General features: G+C 47.1%; 1 protein-coding gene across 1 annotated transcript; it reads left to right on the top strand.

Annotated features, from left to right (window-relative positions):
- On the top strand, positions 1–22,497 carry B4galnt2 (beta-1,4-N-acetyl-galactosaminyltransferase 2). The gene is made up of 10 exons (XM_035447833.1): positions 1–182; positions 965–1,102; positions 2,581–2,687; positions 7,257–7,294; positions 11,444–11,624; positions 14,220–14,306; positions 19,541–19,728; positions 20,413–20,553; positions 21,805–22,024; positions 22,289–22,497. Exons 1-10 carry the CDS (start codon positions 16–18, stop codon positions 22,495–22,497), a joined length of 1,476 nt encoding a protein of 491 aa, XP_035303724.1. The 5' UTR covers positions 1–15.
- The last annotated feature ends 4,535 nt before the right edge of the window (positions 22,498–27,032 follow it).

Below are 27,032 nucleotides of genomic sequence, written 5' to 3'. Positions count from 1 at the left end.
TTTCTGTGGCTCCTCATGATTGTAGGACTTGCCATTGTTGTATTTATGTTCAGAAGTGAGTCCCTTCAAGCAATGTTCCACAGCTTCCAGCCAGAGTTCCTGAAGCCTGCACCGCATGTCCCCGCGCTGAAACTTCTCCCTGAGAAGGACCTGAGGAACCTCTTTACCTACGATGGTGTCTGGTGAGGCTCTGGCTGCTCTGGCCTCACTGAAGTCTCCATTGATGTCTTTTCCCCACTCCTCTGAGGGGCCCTAGGCCTAGTGGGCATTTCTGGACAGGTGCTGATTACACAAAGTGACTCTCAGACCGGGTGTGGGCTGTGGGATCCGGTCTCTGTCCTCCACAGCACCCAGAAATCGTACAAACTCATGGGGAAGATGCTGCCTCCTGGCATCTGCCCTGGTGGGACTTCCTGCCAATTGAAGCCTGTGGCTCTTGGATTTAAAGAAGCTAGGTGGAGGGGATAGTTCAAGAGACGGCTGTTGAGCCTGGTGGTGCACTCAGGAGACGAGGTGGGGGTTTGCTATGGGTTTGAGGCCAGTCTGTGCCACATAGACAAGATCTTGTCTCAAAAGGGAAAAGACCTGGGCAGTGGTGGCACACGCCTTTAATCCTAGCACTTGGGAGGCAGAGGCAGGCAGATCTCTGTGAGTTCAAGGCCAGCCTGAGCTACAGAATGAATTCCAGGACAGGCTCCAAGGTTACACAGAGAAACACTGTGTTTAAAAAGAAGGGGGTGGGAAAGAAGAAAGAAAAGAAAGATGAGAGAGTCTTCAGTCCTTACCTTCCTCCTACCTCTCTCTACCTGTCTCTGTGAGGGGTCATTGCTGGGTGGTTCCAGGGTGTCAACTCAATTAGGAGAGCCATGTGGGAAAAGAGGTTTTCAGGGTGAGTGTCACACAAGATTAAGGCTAAGGTCCCCTCCCTCCCATCACATGTTTCTGCTTCTCTTGCTTGTTTTAGGCTCTTTCCCAAAAACCAGTGCGACTGTAACTCCGGCCAACTGCAAAGAAAATACGACTTTCAGGGCGCCTATAACAAGAAGGACCTCCCAGCTGTGACTGCCAGGAGACAGGCAGAATTTGAACACTTCCAGAGGAGGTGCCACAGGCTGTGGGGGCTCTCGGTCTCCTGGGGGAACAAACATGCACTCCAAGTGTTTGAGGGAGTGAGGAACCCTAAGGGAAAAAGTTTGGACCTCGTCCTCCTGAGGTGCCCATGGGAGGAACTGTTGGGAATAAGTAAAGGAAGTCAACAGAGAATAGAGTCCTTCTGGGAAGCTTTGGAGGGTTTTGTGCACATAAAACGTTTCAATAAAACCAATAGAGAAAAAGAAACAGAGAGCTCGGTCCCACTTGCTCAGTCATGATGGTGACACTACGTACCCAGGCCAGCACAGGAGGTGACTTTATATGCTGGGAACATACTGTGTGCCAGCTCTGTGCAAAATGTGTCATTTTTTATCTTTTTTTAAAAAGATTTATTTATTTATCTTGTATACAGTGTTCTGCCTACATATATGCCTGTATGCCGGAAGAGGGAACCAGATCTCATTATAGATGGTTGTGAGCCACCATGTGGTTGCTGGGAATTGAACTCAGGTCCTCTGGAAGAGCAGCCAGTGCTCTTAACCTCTGAGCCATCTCTCCAGCCCTCACTTTTTATCTTTTGACAGCGCTGGAGACTGAACCTAGGGCCTCCTATGAACTAGGCGAGAACTCTACTCCCTGCCCCCAATTCTTTCTCTGTGGTGCTGGGATTCAAACCCAGAGACTCTGCATGTGCTAGGCAAATGCTCTGCCACTGAGCTACAGCCCCAGACTCTCCTTTTCAGTTGCAAGGGGTTGATGCTGAGATTGTTGGTTGAAGAGGGACTGAAATAAGTTCTGGCTGGTTCTTACTGAAGGGGATTTTGTACATGTTGGGCATGGTAGTAGTTAATTGCAATCCCAGAACGTGGGAAGCTAAAGCAGGAAGATTGTAAAGTTAAGGCCAGCCTGGGCTTCCTGGCAAGACCAGTCTCAGACTAGCAAGATGGAGCTGTGACAGCCCCTCTAAAAGTAACTAAAAGCCGAGAGGTTTTGGAGAAATGCTTCCTATGCAGGTCCAGTTGGCTAGAACGTGAACCTTGATTCCTGCTTACGTTGTCTATGATGCTTGTTTTAGGCATAGATATATTCCACTGCAGGAAGCAGACATCCCCTGGTCTGTCAGGGATGAAGATATTCTTTCATCCAGACTTACTTTATGTTTTATTTTATTTTTTTTAAAGATTTATTTATTTATTTTGTGTAGAGTGTTTGGCCTGCATGTATGCCTGCACACCAGAAGAGGGCACCAAATCTCATTACAGATGGTCACGAGCCACCATGTGGTTGCTGGGAATTGAACTCAGGACCTTTGGAAGAGCAGGCAGTGCTCTTAACCGCTGAGCCATCTCTCCAGCCCCTACTTTTTATTTTTTAAGTCATATGTCTGTGTATGAGCAGGTGACAATTTCACTTGTTGTCGATTACGAGGGTGATTTTTAAAACGTGTTTGTTTCGTATACTGACTTTCATGCTTGCTGTCTCCTGAAGAAAAGGGCTGCCCCGCCCACCACCTATACTGGCTCCGCCCAAACTCCCCTTTGGATACCCAGTCCATGGAGTGGAGGTGATGCCCCTGCACACAATTCTCATCCCAGGTAGGTGCGTCTGCATCCTAAGAGGCTTCAGGAAATGCTCTGCTCTTCTTAAGCAAAAGGGGGAAGGCAGTAGAAGCCAGTCGTTCACTGGGTGTTTGCGCACTTGGCAAAATGCAGGGGGCTTAATGGGATTTCATTCTGGCAGACTCCCTAGTTCCACGACCCAAAACCTCTCTTTGCATATGTGGGTTCCCTGTAGCTCTAAGATAATACAAAGGTGGGAATTCTGGGGACCCTTGGGGAACTTTCCCTGTGGTGCTGGGATTCAAACCCAAAGCCTCTGCATGTACTAGGCAAATGCTCTGCCACTGAGCTACAGCCCCAGACTCTCCTTTTCAGTTACAAGGGGTTGATGCTGAGACTTAGGGAATAATTGACTTTCAAAGGTCCTCTAGCATCAAGAGCGAATTGATGAACCATTTCCAGAGAGGGTGTTTTGAAAAGAATGCTGTATCAGTTCAACTCCCTTCTAGGACAGGAAGAGTAAGTGACTCGGCAAGTAAAGGTTCTGGTACCAGGGTTGACACCTGAGGTCTAATCTCAGGACTCACATGGTAGAAAGCCACGTTCCTCAGGCTCTTTAACCATCCCACACAAGCCGTGGCATGCATGTACCTCACCACCCCCACCCCGCACACTCCATATGCATAACATAAAAAACTTAAAATACGTCCATATGTCGCGATGGGGGTACATGCCTTTAATCCTAGTACTCGGGAGGCAGAGGCAGTCAGATCTCTGTGAGTTTGAGGCCAGAGGGAGTGCCAGGATAGGCTCCAAAGCTACACAGAAACTCTGTCTCGAAAAGCCAAAAAAAAAAACAAAAAAAAACCTTAAAATATAAATTAAAATAACAATAACAATTCAATTCCTTTCTAAGCTCAGTGTGGCAGCACACACCAGTAATCACACAGCAGTCAGGAGACTGAGGCAAGAGGATTAGGAATTCAAGGCCAGCTTCAGCTACACACACACCCCACCCCCCAATTTCAAACATTCCAAATTAAAGCAAATAAAACAATAAAGCACAAAATGCCCTTCACAGGATCTTTTTGAATCACCCATCTTGAGCGTCACCTGCTTTTTCAAGTGTGGCAGTGACAGGAGAGACTGCAGGCATTTTCCCCACAGAAGTGGTGGGTGGACTCTGGACCATCTTATGGATCATCCCCTGCTATGGGCTCTTGGCATCTAGAAGCAAACAGCCCCCACCATGAGCCATGGAAAAGACCTGAGTTTAGCTGGTGATAGTGGCACATGGGATTCAGCAAGTGTCCATGAGCAAGATCCAAATTATCCAAACTCACTGCTAATGGGTGTGATGAGAGTGAGTGTCCGGGATAGACGGTGAGCAGGTACCAGATCTGTGGCCGAGCCTTCCACAGGGAGCAAGGGGAGGGAGAAGCAGCCTCCTTGGTCCAGTGGCAGCTAAACCTTGTTGGGAGTCACACAGCTTCGTCTCAAACCAGCACATGACCTGTCCAGTGGGTTTTCTCAGGGCAAGGGACCTGTGGAAATGATCTCTCACTTGGAAAAGACCAGTAGTCCATGGGACAGGGTAGGAATTTGCAAAAGTCATGCAGCTTGCAGGCTCTTTTTTTCTTTCATTATATTGGTGATTCTCTAGGTGGTTTTTAGTTTTACTGTCAGTCACTCACGCACCAGCTGTACTTTCCTCTGGGAATTCCGTTCCTTTTCAAATATTTTCCCCTAAGATTCAGCAGGGGGTTAATGCTTCTTAAATCTCCTATCTGGAATTACTAACTGCAACTCCTAATCCTGGTACTTTTCTGACTCATTGGAGAAGTTAGGTACAGATGAGAAAACAACACTTGGAACATTAGCTGTTCTCACAGCTCTGGAAAGGAGAGTAGGGCACCCATACACAGAATAGGGAAAAGGCCTTAGGAATACACGGAGTGCCAGCTGAAGAGAGTAAGTTCCCTGGACAACAATCATATAGAGACAATGATAAGATCTAGTGTATTCTGATGGAAAAATGCAATGGGAAATATGGGCTGTATAGATCCGTCTTTACCATACTTAGGAGCTTATCCTGGTGGGGAAAATATGATATAGTAAGATGGGGAAAAAGAGTGCTTTCTCAAAACCTGCCTTTTACAGAGAGATTGAGGCATGGGACCCTCTTATAGAAAAGGGAACTGTATAAAGCTTGTCTTGCAGACATGAAAGAATTGTCTGGGTTTGAATATCATTGTTTTTAAAGCATTGTGCCCATGTCTATTATTTTAACTTTGTAGCCACAAATAGCTGCCAGCTGACATGAACCCTGCAAGGGCAGGATGCCTGGCTTGATATTTAGTTAAGCCTGCACAGATGCTGAACTCATTGTCTCGAACAAGGTCACGCAGGGGGTGGGAAGGTGTATTGGGGAAGCATAAAGGGGAGCAATGGGAGTTTTCATAATGATCACGATGTATTCTTAAATTGTGATGTATTTCTTAAAGTCAAAAATAGAAGCCAATAATAAAACTGTTCAAGTAACCCTGGTAAGAAAAACTCTGTTTAAGTATAAATAAAGATGGCCTGGGCTATTCGGAGCCACTTGAGTGCAATCTACTCGGTGTTCAGAAGTTTTCCTTGCTCGGAGGCCCCTTCCTGGCCTCAGGACCTGAACCCAAGCAGAGGCTGGGCCAGTCAAAACTCCCTTTTCTTACCTCTCCTCTTGCCAGCCTTCCTTTCAAGCTGAAGTTACACTTAATTATATCTTGTGAAATAACTAATAGATTTTGCATGGAGGGAGAGCACTGTTGATTGAACCCAAGGCTTTAGACAGGTGTTGTACCTATGAGTTATACCCTGAACCCTGATGTTTCTGAGTAGCCATTTAAAAATTATTTTACATTTTGGATAACTCATTTATTTTAAAAAAAATAACACCCATTTATTTGATTTTTTGTTTATCTAAAAATATTTATGCATCTATGTATGTCCGTGTGAGTATATAGTACATGAATTCATGCAGTTGTGTATGGAGTCCAGGTGCCCTCTGTCATCTCCGCCTTTTCCTTTTGAGGCAGGTTTTCTGGAGCTCATAATTCTCTACTAGACTGGAAGTCAGCAAGTCCCAGCAATCCTCCCGTCTCTGCATCCCTCAGCTCTAGAGGATAATAGGCATGTGTAGGATTGATATTCAGCTGGGACGTGAACTCAGGTCCTTATGATTGTGTAGCAAGCACTCTTAACTGCTGAGCCATCTTGATGGCCTGCTTCTTGTGTGCTTTTTATTTTTAATGAGATAATATTAAATTAATCTACTTGGTCGTTTCAAGTAGTACCATCACAAAGAACTTGAAAACCTTGGAGGGTGTCGTTGGTGTTTGCTTTGTCTTTTTCCTGTTACTCAGATAAAATATCCTGACCAGCCAGGAGGGGATTGTGCACATTTTTGATCTCAGCACTTGGAAGGTAGAGGCAGGGGGATTTCTGTGAGTTTGAGGCCAGTCTGGTCTACAGAGTGAGTCCCAGGACAGCCAGGACTACACAGAGAAATCCTGTCTCAAAAAACCAAAACCAAACCAACCAAAAGCCCTGCACATACATACATGTAGGCAAAATACGCTCATACATATAAAATTTAAAAAATTAATGAAAAATTAAAAATACATAAATATGATTTAATGAGGTTTTGGCCTCCAAATCCACACGTCACTATGTAAACCTATGGCCTTGAACTCCTGACCCACCTTCCTCTACTACCTGAGTACTGGGAATACTTGCATGCACGACCATGCCCCGGGTTATGGCACTGTGCATGCTAGGAAAGTACTCTACCTGCAATGCACACTATACACACACACTGAAATGTTATATCCATTCACCACTAACTCCCTTGTCTTAGTTTATTTCCCTGTTGCTTCGATCAAACACCCGACAAAAGAAATTCAGAGAAAGGTTTATTTTTACCTAATAGTTCCAGTTTACAGTCTGTCATGGTGGGGAAATCAAGGCATCAGGAACTTGAAGCAGCTAGTCACAGTATGTGTGCGGCCAGTCAGTAGAAATGGGCAAGGGGCGCATGCATGTTAGGGGTGTTCATCCTACTCTATCCATTCACACAGTACAGAATCCCCTGCCTAGGGAATGGTGTTGCCCACAGTGGGTGGGTCTTCTCGTCACCTCACAGACACGCCCAGATGCCTTTCTCCCAGGTGATTCTAGGTCTGTCAGGTGGATAGTTAGCATTAGCCACCTCCTAGCAAGCTGTACTTGTATTTCTGAGAGTGCGGCTATTCCCAGATTCACCTAAGGGCCATTCAATGTCTCCGTTGTTGCTTTCCCTTCAGTAACAGGACCATCTGGAAGGGGTTGTGTAAGTTCACAGAACCCAAAGCTGAGTGTGAGCACTAGAAGTCTTTGACCCATGTGTGCTTGAGACCATAGAGCCATCTCACAGCCCTAGGAATGGGGACTGTGACTGTGTAGGCCAACTGGTAGAAAATGACGCTTGGTGAGCTCTCCAGATATGTAGACTCGAAGATAGGGAAGTGTATTAGGGAGCGTCAGTGTCCTCTCAGACAATTTTTCTGTCTCTCCTGTGTCTTGTAGGTCTCCAGTATGAAGGGCCGTATGCCCCAGTCTATGAGGTAAGAGTCCCCATCCTGGCATTTTTGACACTGCCTTATAGCTATGGCTAATCGCAGCCTTCAACCAAGCCTTATCGCTTATCCAGCTGAAACACCCGATGAACACAAAGTGGGACAAGGGGGCATTGCACAGGGATGTTGTAGTCTTACAGTGGCTGCAGGGAGGACTTGCAAAGCTACACAAAGCTCAAAGCCACCACTGTGTTTGTTTTTGCTTTTGGAGGAAGCTGCTGCCACGTTCCTGGCTGCTACCTGTGTGGCCTATGACAATAGTGCAGGATGCCCCTCTCAGCATAGCTCTGGGTTGAGGTCTCAGGACCAGATATGTGCTGGGTGATGGATAATCTCATCCAGAACCTGCAAAAGGGCCCTGGGAACTGAAGCTTGGAGTGTGTGTGCGGATGGACATTGTTGTCTTCCACTGTGGTCTCTATCCATTCCCTTGAGACACTGGGGAGCTCACTGTTCTTTAGCTGGACTGATGGCCAGCAAGCCCCATGAGCCTCCTGTCTGTCACCCATCTTCTTCCATTTCTGGGGTTGCCTGACTTTTTTATGTGGGAACTGGGAACTCAAATTCAGGTGCTGACACTTATCCAGCAAGCGTTCTTACCCACTGTGCTATCTCAGCTGAGCAGTGAGATCTGCATTCTCCACCCCAACAGACTGAGCGGAGAGGACAGTAGGTTTGAATGAGGAGCAGCTCCCCAGAGGCCTCCTCCATTCCCCACACAAGCCCTCCCATCCCGTCCCTGCCATTTTTCTCATAACTGATTTCTCATTACTCATAATCCAGGTCCTTACACATTCAGGGTAAACACACTACCACTGAGCCATGCTTTTAGCCCCTTCCATTATGGGCTTGTCCGTGCCTGATTGTGGTGTGGGCATGAGTGCATGCATCGTATCCTCATGGCCTATGGACTTGCTTCTCAGAGAGTTCTCTGTTGATTAGCTGGAGTTTTCAGCAGGGATGCCATAACCTAGCCGGTGTCCCATAAAGATGCCTGCCTGTTTCAGAAGATTGGAGAAGCCGGGCATTGGTGGTGCACGCCTTTAATCCCAGCACTCGGGAGGCAGAGGCAGGCGGATCTCTATGAGTTCAAGGCCAGTCCACTCAGAGCGAGTGCCAGGATAGGCTCCAAAGCTACACAGAGAAACCCTGTCTCGAAAAATTAAAACAAAAAACAAACAAACAAAAAAACCAAAACCAAAAACAAAACAGAAGATCTGAGAAACGAATGTAGTCTTTAGAATTGTGGGGATGGGCAGAAGCTTGCTTCCTGCTGCAGCTTCAGGTAGAATTATGTGCAGGACTTGCTCCCAGGTGGGCTGCAGGTGGGAGGAGTGTAGCAGAGCAAGAATGGTCACTCTTAGCCAGGGGTACCGGATGGGAGGGTGGGGGATAGGAGGGTGGGGGATGGGGGGGTGGAAGAGGGGTGGCCCACATCTTTAATCCCAGCATTTAGAGTTCCAGGATATCCAAGGCTACACCGAGAAACCGTGTCTCAAAAAACAACAGAAAAGCAAAAAACGAAGAAAAAGAAAAATGGCCAGTCTTTGGGCACCTGAGAGCTGGAATGGAAGCAGGTGCTTTCCACACTAGCGTGACAGGGAGTGATGGGCTTACAACAGCAGTTTCTATTAGCAATGAAACAATTCAGCAGATTTTATATCATTTATTTTTATTATTTTTTGGTGCTGAGAATTGAACTCAGGTTATCATGCCTGGCCTAGAATTGTGTGTGTGTGTGTGTGTGTGTGTGTGTGTGTGTGTGTGCACGCACGTGTACAGGCACATGCATGAAGGTCAGAAAAGTCATCTGATCTCTCAGAGCTGGAGTTAGAGACATTCACAGAATGCCCAGTTTGTGTTGTGGGTGCTGGGCCCCATGTTCTGGTCCCTGTAATTGCATAGCTGACCCATCTCTCCAACTCTGTGATTTAGTGTTTAATATACTTAGTTTCAGCTGCCTTTGAGCCTTCCTAGCAGGGTGTCTTGGTTAGGACTTCTATTGCTTTGCTAAACACCACCACCAAAAGCATCTTGAGGAGAAAGGGCTTATTTCAGTTATGGTTCCATATCACAGTGCATCATCAAAGTGAAGGCAGGAACCTAAGCAGAAGTCGATGGAAGGACACTGCTTCCTGGCTCTCCCTCCCTCCCTCCCTCCCTCCCTCCCTCCCTCCCTCCCTCCCTTCCTCCCTTTCTCCCTCTCCTTCTCTCTCCCTCTTCTCCCCCCTACCTCTCTCTTTTTTTTTTCCAGACAGATTTTCTCTGTGTAGCCCTAGCAGTCCTGGAACTAGCTCTGTAGACCAGGCTGGCCTCAAACTCACAGAGATCTGCCTGCCTCTGCTTTCTGTGTGCTGGGATTAGAGATTTTTCTCTTCAAATTGGACATTTTGTATTTCTTTTTGCCCACTTGCTCTTTTTCATTGCAGGCCTGTTTAAGAGTGGTTACTAATAACCACATGACAGAATCAGTAATAGTCTTGAAGTCTTCTCTGCTGAAGAAATTAGTCTATTATGTTTAGACTTAGCTTCAGGCAAGTTCCTAGAATGAAGGCAGAAAGCAGATTTTACCAAATTACCACAGGACTCTCTCTAGCTCAGTTGCTAATATTGTTTCTCCCTGAAACCTCTTGAGCTGGGCTTCCACAATCCACATAGCTTCCAGCACTACTGTCTTCTAAGCTTCAACTAGGATGGCGCACTAAGCTCTGCTTACAGCACTTATCCACCTTACTAGTCCAATGGCCCCAAATCTTCCACATTGCTTCAAAGATATGGTCAGGTCCATCACAGCAATATCCCATGAACATGATACCAATTTCTGTCTTGGCTACTTTTCTATTGCTGTTATAAAATACCATGACCCAGGCAACTTATAAAAGCTTTAATTAGGCTTACAGGTCCAGAGGGTTAGAGTCCATGATGGTGGCACAAAGGCATTGGGGCAGGAACAGCTGAGATCGAACATCTCAAACTGAAAGCAAGAGGCAGAGAGCACACTGGGGATGTTGGGAGACTTTTGAAGTCTCAAAGCCTGCCTCTATGACACACCACCTCCAGCAGGGCCACCTAATCCTTCCCAAACAGTTCCACCAACTGGGGACTAAGAATTCAAACACTAGAGCTTTTGGGAGCTTTTCTTACTCAAGCCTCCACACAGGGTTAAAGCAGTGGGGCAAGCCAGGGAAAAACATTTTGTTTCACTATTTTTTCTGAGACAGTGTCTCTCACTGCCTCACCCTGACTCACCTGGAATTAGCTATGTAGCCTAGGCTAGCTTCAGACTCATAGATGTCAGAGTGCTGGGACTGAAGACATGTGCCACCAAATTGTGCTGAGATAAACATTTTGAAGCCACTTGAAAATGGATGATATCTGTTTGATGATGGATGAAGTTTTCTGGCAGGGACCCAGAACCAAGTCCTGGAAAGCTCCTATTTGATGTCAGAGAGAGGAAGAGGAAGTGATGGACAAACAGAAATCAGTAACACAGATTGGGAGCAAGGCAAAGTGGCCCCCAACTGTAGTCCCAGCTACTAGGAAGGTAGAGTTCCAAGGCTGGTCAGGGCAACATAGACAACATCTCAGAGGGAGGAGGTGGGAGAGGAGGAGGAGGTGGGGGGAGGAGGAGAAGGAAGAGGAGAAGGAGGAGGAAGAGGAAGAGGAGGAGGAGGAGGAAAAAGAAGAAGAAGAAGAAGAAGAAGAAGAAGAAGAAGAAGAAGAAGAAGAAACAATCTAGAAGTCTTGAAGAGATGCATTCCATAAACCCAAAGATAAAGCTGTTTTCAGGAATGAGTGCTATAATCCATGAGTGTCTAGGTCTTGGAGGTGAAGATAGGGCCTTAGCTGAAGCATCTACTCCCTTATAGCCAGCCCTTTCCTGTTTTAGCTAGCTCCTGATGAGTTTTTCCACTCTGGGTGCTCTGCCCCCTGCTGGCCATCCTGGGTACTTGCCTTTCCTGTTAATGGGGGTTGCTCCTCCATGGGACGTAGAATCAGGGTTTGGAGGATGGGAGAGCAGGGAGTTACAGTGACATGGGTACAGAGTTTCTCTGGACAAGACTAAGAGCCTCTAGAAGTGGATAGGGGTAACTGACAGCTGCACAATAAGATGAGTACTCTTAACGCTACCCCCAGGTCACTCTGAGAGCGTCTCTGGGGACACTAAACACCCTTGCTGACGTCCCAGACAATGTGGTGCAGGGCAGAGGCCAAAAGCAGCTGACCATTTCCACCAGCGACAAGAAGCTCCTGGGATTCATCCTGCAGTACGTGACATACACCAGCACGGAGTACCAGCTCCACAAGGTGGACATGGGTGAGAGTCTGTCTTCTAATTGCAAAACACTGAGGGGGCTGGCACACACCACCAATTCCTCTTAGAATCTTCCTCCTCCAGGAAGCCAGCAGGCTCCAGAGATTCTTCCCGTGTGCCAGATTCTAAGCCTAGACACTTATCTTCCTGTTTATGGAACCCAAGAGTGTCCCCCTGTTGCCACTGACCCCATGGAGTGTCTTGAGAATGATCACTGACGTGGCTTGACTCGCACACGGCAGACACCAAGTCAGCGTTCCGTCACTGTAGCTGATACCTGAGATAACATAGAGAAGGAAGCCGGGCGTTGGTGGCACACGCGCATGCCTTTAATCCCAGCACTTGGGAGGCAGAGGCAGGCAGATCTCTGTGAGTTCGAGACCAACCTGGTCTAGCTATTCCAGGACAGGCTCCAAAGCCACAGGGAAACCCTGTCTCCAAAAACCAAAAACCAAAACAAAACAAAAAACATAGAAAAGGAAAGGGTTCCTTTGGCTCACAGGTTTGGAGGCTCCGGTTCATGGTGAGCTGGCCCTTTTGCTCTCTGCTGGTGGTGAGGCAGCATAGCATGGTGGGGCTGTGTGATAACTAAGAGTCCCTCGCTAGGAAGCAAACAGGAACAGAAGAGATGGGAAGTAGACCTTGCAGTAACTTAAAGGCATGCATGCCCATCCCCCGCTGTCACCACAGTGGTCTGTACCTATGCTATGTGAACTTGTACCCCTCCTGTTTCCACCTCCTGTATGCTGGGATGATTGGCATGTACCTCCAAGTAAGGTTCATGCAATGCTGGGGATCAAAACCAGGAGGACTTCCTGTGTGGTACACAAACACTCTACCAACTGAGTTACATCCCTAGTCTTGTTGTTTCTTTTTTTTTTAAATTTATTTATTTATTATTATGTGTACAGTATTCTGTCTGCATGTGTCCCTGCAGGCCAGAAGAAGGTGCCAGATCTCACTACGGATGGTTGTGAGCTATCATGTGGGTGCTGGGAATTGAACTCAGGACCTCTGGAAGACCAGCTAGTGTTGTTAACCTCCTAGCTGTCTCTCTAGCCCCCCTTGTTGTTTCTTGAGACAGGCTCTCATGTAGCCAGGGATATCCCAAACTCTCTTATGTAGTTGTGACTGACTGGTCTTGAACTCCAGGTCTTCCTGCCCTCATTTTCCAAGTTTTGTGATTGCTGGTGTGTACCACCACACTACTAGGCTTATTTTTTGTTTATTTGTATGTCTGTTCATTAGATGAGGCAGGATCTTGTTGCATATCCTAGGCTAGCCTCAAATTCTCAACTCCTATGCCTCAGCCTCCATAATGCTGGGTGGGTGGGATTACAGGTATACATCACTGTGCCTGGCTAACCTTATCTAGTTCCGTTAGCCTTTATCTGCAACTTTTTTGTTTGTTTGTTTTTGTTTTTCGAGACAGGGTTTCTCTGTGGCTTTGGAGGCTGTCCTGGAACTAGCTCTTGTAGACCAGGCTGGTCTTACTCACAGAGATCCGCCTGCCTCTGCCTCTGCCTCCCCAGCGCTGGGATTAAAGGCGTGAGCCACCACCACCCAGCTATTTGCAACTTTTATATTCACTTATTTAATTAAATTCCATCCATTTGTTTATTGGGGGGCATGGACATACCCACGGGGGCACATGGAAGTCAGAGGACACCTTGTAGGAGTTGGTTCTCTGCTACTGTGTGAGTCCCAGGGCTCAAACTCAGGTCACCGGATTTGGCAGCCAGCACCTTTACCTGCTGATCCGTTTTGATGACTCCTCTGCAGCTTCTACAGCTGCCTCAGCTTCTGTTGAGAAGGCAACCAGCCCAACCAGCCTGGGCATCAGTATCTTGTCCTGAGCACTCATGGAAAGAGAGAATGTACCCAGTTCCCCGTCTCTCTCCACACCCCTCCCCCCATTACAGAAACTCCTGGGAGAAAAATCTTGCGACCTTTAAGACAGCCTCCTTTTTTTGTTTGTTTTGTTTTGTTTTGTTTTTAGTAGCTGGCATAGCACGGTAATGGGGGAAATGCAGTATGAACAGACAACAGTTTAGCTTAGTTATTAGAGGCCTTTGCTAGCATGCACAGAGCCCTGGGTTTGATCCGCAGCACCACCTAAAACTGGGTATTGGGGTGCTATGCCTAAAACCCAAGCACTTGGGAGGTGGAACCAGGAGGATTAGATGTTCCAGGTTATTCTCCATAGCTATTGTGCACATCCTCCTACCTTCAGATTTTAAAGCATTCCCTTCAGAAAATGACCCTGTGTGATAAGGTGTAGTGGATATTACTGTTCTGGTTTTGTCATTAGAGAAGCTGATGGAGGGACCCATTTCAGACAGGTCATGGCAGAGTCAATCTTAATCCAGATCCTTGAGTCTCCAGCCTGTCCCAGCAGCATGTCCCTACAGCAGGTTGCCCCAGGAATGCACAGGCAGGAGCCAGGATGCCCAGCCTGCAGCATGGATCCTCAGTCTCCTCCCATTCAGGACTCTCCCTGCAGCTGCTGGCCTTGAAGCAGAGCGGAGCGTTTCTCAGGGCAGCAGAATCTTTACAGATCTCACACTGCCTGGGCTCTTACCTTTCTTTACCTTCCAGTGAGTCTGGAGTCCAAGTCCTCAGTGGCCAAGTTTCCAGTGACCATCAACCAACCTGTTGTACCCAAGTTGTATGACCCTGGACCTGGTAAGGCTCTTGTCTTTGGGGCTTAAGGATTGCATCAGGCTGGGTGAAGTTCAAAGGGTGTGGCTTTTTGAATGAGCGCTTGGTCCGAAATTGGTGGAACTATTTTGGGAAGGGTTAGAGGCGTGGCCTTGTTGGGGGAGGTGTGTCGCTGGGAGTGGGTTTTGAGCCTTCAAAAGTCCATGCCAGACCCAGTCTCTGCTTCTTTCTGCCTCCACTTGTGAATAACATGTACGCTCTCAGCTACTTCTTGGTGCCATGCCTGACTGCTTGTTGTCTTGCTCCCAGTCATGATGGTCATTGTCTTAGTTAGGGTTTCTATTGCTGTAAAGAGACACAGCTAAAAGTTAAATTGGGTGGCTTACAGTTCAGAGGTTCAGTCCGTTCTCATCATGGTGGGGCGTGGCAGTGCAGGCAGACTTTGTGATGGAGAGATAGTTAGGAGATCTACATCTTACACAGGCACCAGGAAGTGAACTGAGATACTGGGTGTGGCTTGAGCATATATGAGACCTCAAAGCCCACCTCCACAGTGACACACTTCCTCCAACAAGGACATACCTACTCCAACAAAGCCACGCCTCCCAATAGTGTCACTCCCTGTAAGCTTATGGGGCAATTACATTCAAACTACCACAGCCATGGACTTACCTGCTGAAAATGTAAGCAAGCCCCCAATTAAATGATTTATGTATAAGCTGCCCTGGTCATGGTGTCTCTTCACAACAATAGAAAAGTAACTAAAACAGAAGGATCACTCTTTCCTTACAATTCATTTTAATTATTTTTTAAAGACTTTATTTATTTATTATGTATACAACATTCTGCTTCCATGTATTTCTGCACACCAGAAGAGGGCACCAGATCTCATAACGGATGGTTGTGAGCCACCATGTTGTTGCTGGGAATTGAACTCAGGACCCTTGGAAGAACAGTCGGTGCTCTTAACCTCTGAGCCATCTCTCCAGCCCCCATTTTAATTATTTTTAATTGACACCACACTTGTGTATGGATGCCCACAAAGGCCAGAGGTTGGATGTCTTGAGAGCTGGGTGTGTAGGTGGCTGTGAGCCACCTGACATAAGTGCTGGGAACCAAACTCTGGTCCTTGGCAAGAGCAGTGTGTGCTCTTAACTGCTAAGATATCTCTCCAGTCGCCTCAGCCCTTTCTCAAGACAAGGTCCCGGGTGCCCCAGGGTGAGCTCAAACTATGTGTATAGTTGAGAATGAGAGTGTTTTTGAACTTCTGAGCTTCCTGCCTCATTTCCCCAAGTGCTGGAATTTTATGCACACACCACCATGCTCAGTTACTAGGGATCAAACCTAGAATTTTGGGGGTATTAGGCAGGCATGCTACCAACAGAGTCATTTCCATCCCTTTCTTTCATATTTATCCCAGGCTAACCTGGTAATCCTCTGAACTCAGCCTTGTGAGTGGTGGATTACAGACAATTACTGATGTGTGTGTATATGTATGTGAGTGTGTGTGTATGTGTGAGTCTATGTGTGTGTGTGTATGTGTATGCGTGTGTGTATGCAAGTGTGTGTGTGTATGTGTGAGTGTGTTTATGCGTGTATGTGTGAGTGTGTTTATGCGTGTATGTGTGTATGTATGTATTCATGTGTGTGTGTGTGTGTGTGTGTGTGTGTGTGTGTGTGTGTGTACATGAACATGTGCATGCATGTGCACCCATGCCAGACTGGGACTATGAAATTCAGAGGACAATCTCAGGTATTGTCCTGGCCCTCAACCTTCCACAGATTATCCTGTCTCCACCTCCTATCTCACCTTGGGAGCCCTGGAATTACAGCGATGGTTATTGAGCCTAGCTTTACATGAATTCTGGGGATTTGAACTCACAAATTCACCTTTGCGCAACATGTGTTTTATCCACCGAGCCATCATCCCAGCTTCAAGTGATTTTTTTTTTAATGTTGAGACTATAAATATTCATTCTTTTAGTGATCTTGCTTTTTATTTTGTGAGATTGGGTATTGTTACATAGTCTAGGTTGGTCTTGACTTCATCATCCTCCAGCCTCTGCCTGCCAAGTGCTGGGATTGCAGGTGTGAGTCAGAATTCCTAGTTCTTGGCTTCTCCTCCCCCCCTCTTTTTATCCCTCTCTCCCTCTCCCTGTCTCTCTTCTTCCCTCCCTTGCTCTCAAAATGAAGGAAAGATTTGTCTAATGGTTTTAAAGGTCATTTTCCTCGTTGCAGTTTAAGGGAAAAGGGGTTCATTTGGCTCATGGTTTGAGGGTTCAGTCTGTCACAGCAAGGAAGTAAGTGTAGAAATGTGAGGCCGTTTTTCACACTGTGCCTGTACTGGGGAAGCAGAAAGGAGTAAGCGTCAGTGTTCTGCTTGCTTTCTTCACATCTCTTATGCTGTCCAGGGTCACAGCCTATGGAACAGTGATACTCAGGGCTGGCTTTCCTACCTATGGCAGTTAAACTTGTCTGGAAAAACCTACACGATTTCAAAGCTGTCAATTTGACAGTCACACTGCTATCCCAGAAGGGGTCCTGGCAGTGGAGCGTGCCACAGTTTGCCTCATGGTGAGGGGTGTGTGTGTGTGTGTGTGTGTGTGTGTAGGGAATGAATCTCAGCCCATTTCTCAGTGCCTTTTAAACCCTGCACCCTCCTTTAGACTAAAACGATTAGAATCACCTCTTCCCAATATTTACAATTGCTTTCTTTTTCTTGCTGTGCTGGTTTGAGTGAGAATGGCCTCCATAGGCTCATATAGTTGACCGTTTGGTCCCTAGTTGATGGAACTGTTTAGGAAGGATTAAGAAATGTGTCATTGGGTGTGGGCTTTGAGTGTGCAAAAGCCCATGCCAGGCCCACTCTCAGAGGTTAGTCGGGGTTTCTCTCTCTCTCTGACTGCAACTGTGGGTCAGGATGTAAGTTCTCAGATATTGCTCCTTTGCCATGTCTGCCTACCTGCTGACATGCTTCCAGGCATGATGGTCATGAACTAACCCTCTGAAACTGTAAGCGAGCCCCCAAATCAAATGCTTTCATGTATGAGTTGCCTTGGTCCTGGTGTCTCTTTGCAGCAATAGAGTAGTAACTGAGATACCTGTCGTGTCATAGTTGGCTACAGTCTCTACCATGTTGTTGAATAATAGCAGGCAGTTTTGTTTGCTCCTGACTTTAAGAACATTCTAGCACTATGCCATGCATGCTTCCGTGTGAAATGTGTTTCAGGGAAAGAATTCTCCCTTCTTCCTTCTATTTCCAATGGTTGGTTAGTTTGTCAGTTTGGCTTTGGTTTTTCTGAGACAGGGTTTCTCTGTGTAGCATTAGCTGTCCAGGAACTCTCTCTGTAGACCAGGCTGGCCTTGAACTCACAGAGATCCACCTGCCCCTGCCCCGAGTGCTGGGATTAAAGGCGTGCCCCACCACTGCCCAGTGCATTTCCATTGTTATTTACCTCTCTGCTTTCAGTTTTCTACTTATCCACTAAGAATTTTTGCTACGAATGATGTTTGAATCTTTTTTCCCCCTGAGACAGGGTTTCTCTTTGAAGCCCTGGCTGTCCTGGAACTAGCTCTGTAGACCGGGCTGGCTTCAAACTCAGAGAGCGACTTGCTTCTGCCTCCTGATTAAAGGCACACACCACCACTACCTAGAGAATCTTTGTTTAAAAATGTATTTAACTTTGTGTGTGTGTTTGCTTACATATATGTATGTGCACCATGTGCTCAGTTAGTGCCCATGGGGGCTAGAAGAGCATGGAACTGCAGTTAAAGGTGGTTGTGAGCCACCAGGTAGGTGCTCTGAACTGAACCTAAGTCCTCTGCAAGAGCAGCTGGCACTCACTGCTCCAGCTGTTTGTATCTTTTCCATGGAAAAGTTGATCCTTTTCTCTTTTCCAAGCTTTTTGTTTTTGTCCTTTCTCCATTTTTATGTGGCTGTGTGTTGTACTCGTTGTGTGCACATGTTTCCATGTGTGTCAGCACAGGTGTGTAGGTGGCTCACATGAGCGTGTGTACATGAGCATGATGTGCACATGGGGACCCAGGGTGAATGTTTGGAGTCATCCTCCACGGAAACAAGGTCTCTCAGTCAAAGCCAGAGCGTGACAATACTTCCACTCTCTCCCTGGCCAGCTTACTCTGGGATCCCCTGAATCCATTTTCTGAGGCTGGAATTACAGGCGACATGCCGCACTCTCCCAGCATTTATGTGGGTTCTGCAGATGTGAATTGGGGGACTTGACATTTGAGTGGCTGAGCATCTCTCCTGCGTCTCTGAGTCCAGTGGCCTTTTATTTGTTTATTTTTATGAGTCACATGCTTTAAGGTGAACAACCTGGTCCAGGTCCTCTGGTTTTCATGTGGACTTCTTTCTAACTGTGCTTCCCTGATAGAGGCCAAGGGGGTTTCTCCTAGGAAGCTCTTCCTAGAACTGATGGCAAGGGTAGGTCTCAAGTCCTTTAGACCTCTTCTTCTCTTCCTGGGGTCTGAATCTTTTGTCTGGAACCCCTTATGGGACTTCTATTATTAAGATGTAAGCAGGACACAGGGGGTTGCCAACAGACGAGCAGGAAATGAAGAATCCAGAGATCAGGAAACTGGTAGGGCAAAGCCAACCAGGGATGAAGAGATTTCACCTAGTTGGGTAACCTTATAATGTTGAGGGATATTTGAACACACAGGGTGAAGAGGCTCTGCTGTTGTACCTCACCTCTAGAAGACACCTGATTGGTTTAATAAAGAGCTGAATGACCAATAGCTAGGCAGGAGAAGATAGGTGGGACTTGTTGGGAGAGAAGGGAAGTTGGCAGAAGAATCTGAATGGCTGAAGGAAGTTGGGCATCCAGCACTGAGGAGAGGGAACAGGCCACAGGGCAGAACGATCACTAACAGAAACTGGTTAATTTAAGTTATAGGAGCTAGTTGGGAAAAGCCTCAGCTAAGGACAAGCTTTTATGATTAACAAAAAGTCTCCATGTCATTATTTGGGAGCTGGCAGTCCAAAGAAAGACTGCCATTATACATATAACGTCTTTGTTTCCCAGTGCAGCTGACAAATTCTCCCCAACGCTGACAGGTCAGAGGAGAAAGAAGCCATCAGATGACGGGAGTGTAGCTCAGTTGTTGAATGTTTGCTTAGCATGCATGAGCCCCAAGATTCAATCCCTGGCCTGGCAGAAAACAAAACAAAGCAAATCCATCTGAACAGAGCAAATCCAGAGTGGGGTTCCAGCATGCACTTTTCAATTTTTCTCTAGAGAGGAAGCTCAGGAACCTGGTGACCATTGCCACCAAGACATTCCTCCGCCCCCACAAGCTTAAGATACTGCTGCAGAGTATTCGAAAATATTACCCAGACTTGACCGTGATTGTGGCCGATGACAGCAAGGAGCCCCTGGAAATTAAAGATGACTACATGGAGTATTACCTCATGCCCTTTGGGAAGGTATATCCCCCTCAGACTGGGGACATCTAGCTCCCAGAACAGGAGGACCCCAGATTCAGCTGCTTTCATGGTCTTCTCTATGAACTGGAGTCCTGTGCAAAGAGGGACCAGAGCTTCTCTTGTTCAGATGCAGAGGGAAATTGGACCAATATTACTTTTCCACATTAATGAAATATTAGTTTGTTCCATCTTCATTCCTCTTTGGTGTGGAAATTGACAGGGGTTCTTTAGGTAACTTACAGGAGCTGGCATCTGATTGTGGTGTATAGGGGTAACAGCAGACCTTTGTTCCCTGTGATTGTGCCCAAGCTAGGCTTCCCCTCTTTGCCTGCTTCCTCTCCTCCTTCTTTCCCTCCCATCTTCCCCCAAGGATAGAAGAGGGAAGGATATCGTTGATAGCAGATGTTCCCCAAACCCACATCTCCCAGGAAGTAGAAGGAAACTGAGATGAAAAAGAACTCCAGTCTATTCCCAGAGGCCACTGGGACTTCCTACCCTTTGTCTCCGTCTCTGAATCCAGAAAGTCACTGGACTCTTTTGAGCCAGCAGTTGTCAGCCTTGCCTGAACTGTGGAATCCCCACAGATTCCAACTTTACCCATGGTGGGAGGCAGCCTGACCATTGGGAATTCAGGAAGCCCTATCCCAGATGACAACTGCTGATCCAACCCCATGCCACCTGCAGGGCTGGTTTGCTGGTAGGAACCTAGCCATCTCACAGGTGACCACTAAATATGTCCTCTGGGTGGATGATGACTTTTTCTTCGACAACAACACCAAGATTGAGGTGCTGGTGGATGTCCTGGAAAAAACTGAACTGGATGTGGTAAGAGACACTGGCGGAGCTCAGCTGGCCGCAATCTGCAGTAGGGAAGAGGGACGGAGAAAGAATAGGAATGCCAATGTCTGGGGGAGAAGAGGGAAGGATGAGGCAGGAGAGGGGCTTGCAGTAGGGGCGAGGGCGCGTGAGTTCTGCTTTTGACTCCTCGATTGCTTTCTTTGAGCAATTTTGTACCATACACTAAAAAGTTCACAATTGTTCTGTTTTTAAAGCAGCAGTTTAAAGCAGCAGTGATCCCCCAGCACCAGTTTTTAAAGTATTTATACATCATTTCTAATTCTTTTCTTGGGACTGCATGAGGTTTAAGAGAACTGTGCTCTTGTTCGGTCACAACATTTTAAAAAATTCTCTTTTAGGTTGATTTATTTTTATTTTATGTGTAGAGTTGTTTTGCCTGCATCTATATCTGTGCACCATGAGTGTGCCTGGTACCCACAGAGGCCAGAAGAAGATGTTGGATCCCCTGGAACTGGAGTTATGGATGGGTGTGAGCTGCTATGTGGGTGCTAGACTCAGGTCCTCTGCAAGGACAAGTGCTCCTAACCTCTGATCCACCTCTCTCCACCTCCCACAACATCTGTTTTAAATATAAAAACACAATTGGGGGCACACACCCTTATTCCCAGCACTGTGGAGGCAGAGGCAGGACGATCTCTATGAATTCAAGGCCAGCCTGGTCTACAGAGGAAGACCCTGTCTCAAAGACAACAACAGCAACAAACCCTAAATATATAATATATTATATATATATATATATATATATATATATGGCTGTGTGTGGTAGCGCATGCCTGTGATCCCAGCACATGGGAGGTGGAAGCAGGATGATGGGAGTTCCAGGCCAGCCTCAACTACAAAGCAAGTGTGTGTGTGTGTGTGTGTGTGTGTGTGTGTGTGCCTGCATGTGGAGATAGGTATTCAGTGATCCCCCAGCACCAGCTACATGGCAGAGCCACTGAGAGTCCTTTGGAGGCTAGAGTCATAGAGAACACCTTTTTTTTTTTTTTTTTTTTGAGACAGGGTTTTTCTGTAGATTTAGAGCCTGTCCTGGAACTTGCTCCATAGACCAGACTGGCCTCAAACTCACTGACATCCACCTGCCTCTACCTCTCAAGTGCTGGGATTAAACCGGCTCCATAGAGTATAACTTCTCTCCTACTGGAGGATGTCCAGAGAGGCTTCCTAAAAGGGTGATTTCTGACCCTGCTCAGACCGAGGTTTCTGTTTGCTGACTAGGTGGGCGGCAGTGTGCAGGGAAATGCGTTCCAGTTCAGACTGTTATTGGAACAGAGTGAGAACGGGGACTGTCTTCACCAGAGGTGGGGAGGGTTCCAGGCCCTCGATGGCTTCCCCAGATGCGTGGTGACCAGCGGTGTTGTAAACTTCTTCTTGGCTCACACAGATCAACTCCGAAGAGTTGGTTTTGATCCCCGCCTGCAACGCGTGGCTCATTCAGGTGGGAGGCTTGGAGGGGTGATGCAGGGAGTGGGGAGGGGGTCCTCCTGCCGCTCCCACTCCAGAGCCCACACTTAATGGAACTCAATGGTGCCTCTGTCCACACTCCTGAGAAAGGAGGTCATCTGTTTCTTCCCTTCCAACTCCAGCACCCGCTAGAGTTGGGGAGCTTTCCTGTGGTTAGGAACCAGGAGCTCTCTCCTCAAGTGTGGGCGGGAAGCCTGGCTGGCTGCAGCTCTGTCTCCTATTTATCCTCTCTTTGCAGAGTTCTTTGTTGATGGGCTGGGGAGCCTGTTGGTGGGCTCCTGCCCAGATGTCAGTGTACAGCACCAATCACATGCGCCGTGGAGTAAGGATGCAGAGGTGGCTGCCATGGAGAAGTCTTATAACACATACCGCGTCAACACCAATGCTCAGGTCCAATTCAAGCTCGCTCTCCACTACTTCAAGAACCATCTCCAGTGCTCCACTTAAAGGTGCGAGGAACAGGAAACTCAATAACCAAAACAGACTGGCTTGGGCAACGAAAATAGTAGGACTGGTATCCATTAGGGATACCAAAGAAAGACTCCTAACAAGAGGAGCAGGGAGCAAACCAGCTGGTAGCTGGATCGAGGAGATAGGAATAGCTCAGTCACTGAGCTATTCCATTCAGAGACGTTAGAAATGGGCCAATTCCTGATCAGGGCAGTGGAGACGACATAGCGGTTATTAAACACGGGGTGCCCCTCCCACTTATAAAGCATCTGCACAGAGAACAACTCAGTCCACTCATCTGAGCTGAGATGCTGATTGGGACCCTCCATCCAGAGAATGGCTGCTGGAGGCATCGGGATGCTCAGTGGGTAAAGCACTTGCTGCCAAGCCTGAGTTTGATTCCTTAAGCCCCCCATGATAGAAGGGGAGCAGTGACTCTGATATAACTGTCCTCTGACCTCCATGGGTGTGTGCCCCCCTTCCCACACACCATAAATAAATGCAAAAATAAAAGTAGATAATGGCATACACCTTTAATGACCACTCAGGAAGCAGAGGCAGGCAGATCTCTCTCTCTCTGGGAGTTCAAAGCCAGCCTGGTCTACATCATGAGTTCCAGGACAGCCAGGGCTACACAGAGAGAACCTGTTTCAAAAACACACTCCAAGATGAAATGATGTGATCAGAAACTTCTAGCATCACCATGGTCCATACATTTTTGTTTGGTTCTGTTGTGTAGAGTCAATTCACATGCATAGCCAGTGTCCTTGCCTAGAGGAGTTGCAGCCTGGTTCAGACTGGTAGTCAGGGCTACTGGCAGCTGACCGCAGTACTGCAGCTGCGGGGGGTGGGGATGGGGGGGGAGGTAGGGGAGCAATGAGTGCACAGCAGGGCACAATGGAACTTCTTTACTCACTGTGTGGATACTGAATGCTATCTAGGCAACATTAAAAGAATATTGACCTGACCGTGGTCCTATCACGGGTCTGTGATGAAGTCTGTGACCTGTGGTGCCAATCTAAGTGGCCTGCAATGCCACCAGGGGCCATGGTGATATCTGGACCCAGGCTGCTACTGAGGATGATAGCTGAGTCTGTGGTCCTACCCCAGCCGGGGTCTATGCTGATATCTGTGGCCCCTGGGAACACCAATGGCCATACAGATGCTTGGGGTCTAGGCTGCAACCTGTGGCCATGTTGGTTTCTGAAGACCATGCTGATCTGGGTGGCCTGCAATGCCAAACGGGGCCATGGTGTTGTCTGCCTAAGACCATGTCTGGGTTCATGGCCCAGCAGCAGCCAGGGTCTGAGGGCAGTGTGGATGCTTGGGGTCTGGACAGCTACCTGAGACCATGTCTATGTCTGAGGGTCATATGATCTGGATGGCCTGTCCTGCCTGCCACAGGGGCATGGTGACATCTGGAACCAAGCTGCTCCCAAGGGCCATGTCTGGGTTTGTGAACCTGCTGTAGCTAGAGTCTGTGATGATGTCCATAGCTTGTGTTGCCACAGGGAGTCATAAGAACCATGTATGCTGAAACTGAGGGCCAGGTTGATTTGGGAAAGCTGGCCCTGCCCCTCATGGGAGACCCCTCTCAGGAGAGATGGCTCTACCCCTTACCATGTGTGTGGGAGAGCAATGGCATGGGTCTAGGAAAGCTGGCTCTGCCCCTTGCTTGAGCGGGGTGGTCCCAGCGGCCCAGACAGACCAGCTCAGCTATTGGGTTGACCCACCCTACCATCTACCCCATCTTAGACTTGCTGGAATTCATGAAGTGACTGGTCCTGCGGATCTCCATGACTTCGGTCAACAGCAGGATATCTAAGAGGAGTTTCAGTGAGGGTCCAGTGACGACGATGTGCCAGAGGCCTTGAATCAGACCAATGACTCATTGCAATGAACATTTTGTGGGTGAGGCTGATTGGACAAAAGGGTATACTACATGGCACACTGCAGCTCCCAGTACAACTAGGATGAATTAAGTGTTGGAAAGATGGAGGAACAAGATGGGTTTTTGTTTTCGTAGTTTTGTTTTTAATTGATTTTTGGGGGGTTTCTGTTGGGAATGTTGCACAGGTGAGGGGAAGATATGGAGGGTCTGGGAGGTAAGAGGGATGGGGTGCACAGGTATGGGATTCCTAAACATCTAATAAAGAATTATGTTATATCCTGTGGACCAATAATTATGTTATAATTATGTTATATATATGTAACACTCTGACCTGAACAATTCTTTAGCAAATCAACTGTAAACAAAGGTAGACAGTGTACGCTTGCACTGCCTCCAAGCATAACTGAAACTTAACTTGAGCCATTTCTGGTACATTCCTGTCAGATGGCAACAAAATTTAGTTTCAGCAAATCATAAGCAGCTAGCTAGCATGACAGTGGAATCATTCCACAAACAAATAAGCTTTATACTGTCATTGTGCCCCAGCCATCAGTTTCATAATGCTAACATTGCAATCATCTAATTTTTCAAAAAGTTGAGTTAAAATAGTTATTCAAAGCCAGATGTTATGGTGCACAGTTGTAATCCCAGAACTCAAGAAGTGGAGTAAGAGGATTAAGGCCAGCCTGGGCTATGTGAAAGTCTGCCTTTAAGTGAGTGAATAGGGGGCTGGAGAGATATCTCAGTGCTTAAGAGTGATGGCTACTCTTGCAGGGCACTGAGGTTTGGTTCCCAGTACCCACATGATGAGTCACAACTGTCTGTAGCCCCAGGGGATTGGAAACCTCTTCCAACCTGCAAGGGCTTCTGCATACACGGGGGCACACACACACACTCGGGCACACTTGTGCACACACAAGAAAATAAGTTTAAAATAAATGACTGGATGACTGACTGGATAAATGTTAGCCAAGTAATTCTGATTTTATTTTGTTGGGATGGCCTGGCCTAGAACTCACTTTGTAGATCAGGATGGCCTCATACTCATGGCAAGCCTCCTGCCTCCACCTCTCAGTGCTGCAATATCAGGTGTGAGCCACCGTTTCTGGCTTGATTTTAAGCTTTGAGACCTTGACTTTTAAGTATGCTACTTGTTCATTATAATTTTTATATTTTAATGAATATTAAAATAAATGAAAAACATTATAGAATATTCTAGAATAAAAGTAACTTCTAAACCATGAAAAATAATGCTAATTTTAAATTTCACATTTGCTCCAATTTACCCTTGAGGCAAATTGTGGACACTCTGAATACACTTACACTATGTTTTTTGCTTCCTGAGGTAATTACTGCTCATGGCTGGTCCACAGGATGAAGGGGGCAGGATACAACAGCTGGTTGTGGTGCAGGCCTTTAATCCCAGACTTGAAGTCACAGATCTGCCAGCCAGGGGTATACAGTGAGATCTTTTTCTTTTTCTTTTCTTTCTTTTTTATGTTTTGGTTTTTCGAGACAGGGTTTCTCTGTGTAGCTTTGGAGCCTATCCTGGCACTCACTCTGGAGACCAGGCTGGCCTCGAACTCACAGAGATCCACCTGCCTCTGCCTCCCGAGTGCTGGGATTAAAGGTGTGCGCCACCAACGCCCAGCTGAGATCTTTTTCTTTTTCAAAACAAAATCAAAACCCAAATCAGGGGCTGGGGAAGCAGCCTGGAAGCTAAAGTGCTTGCTATCCAAGCATGAGGATTGGGCTTAGATTCCAGCACTGCACAGCAAGGCGCGGCTGCCAGTCTAACCCCAGGCACACTCACAGCAACTGCAATGGCCTCCATTTTGATGGGCTTATCATCACCATGCTCAAGGACAGTCTCTTTTCTACTTCAAGGTCTAGAACCACTTCTCCAGGAGAGAGAAACAGTCAAGATGGAGCTTTGGTAGAATTTGCTATGATCCAGTAGCCTCTCTTCCTCAGGAACACAGTGTGTTCTAAAGGGGTGTAAATATTCCATTCAACTCAAAGGCTTCAGGAAGTCCCTGAGCTGTATGGACTGCTGCACTCTCCGACAAGCTGAGCTGCCTCAAACAGACATTCTCTAACTGCAGAGCTGCCTGCAAGTTGTACAGGGGGCTCTAGGTTTACGGTTTTTGTGACATGGTGAGCTTTTGTGCTGCAGCTATCTTTTGAGTAATTTTTGCTCATATGGTAACCCCTCACCCACTCTTCCTTAAGGAACCCCAGTAAAACTCATTGGTTTACTACCCTGGACTTGGGTGATATCCTTATTTTGGTTTGTCACTAGTTCCCTAATTGGGGTAAGCAGACATTTGTTCACATCTTCCCAAGGGTAATGTCACATGGCAGTGTGATATTAAGGGTCTCTGAGTACAAAACGGGAACATTTCTTCCTTTAGGTGCCCCTTTGTCCCTAGCAAGTGGTTCAGTGACCCAAGTCTGGTAAGATACCAGCCACATTTAAGATTAGCAAGCCCCAGAGCCTAATCTAAGAATTCCCAGCCATACCAAATGGAGTGAAAGAGTGGGTGAGAAAAACTGAGTCCCAGTCATGGACAAGGGAAGAAGTCCCTTAATGCCACCTGCCACCCGAGGATCCAGGAAAGTGGGTGTTAGTTGAGCTGAG

The sequence above is a fragment of the Cricetulus griseus genome, chromosome 7 (assembly GCF_003668045.3).
Source record: "Cricetulus griseus strain 17A/GY chromosome 7, alternate assembly CriGri-PICRH-1.0, whole genome shotgun sequence".
NCBI classification, from domain to species: domain Eukaryota; kingdom Metazoa; phylum Chordata; class Mammalia; order Rodentia; family Cricetidae; genus Cricetulus; species Cricetulus griseus.
This window is presented reverse-complemented; position numbering and strand designations above follow the sequence as displayed.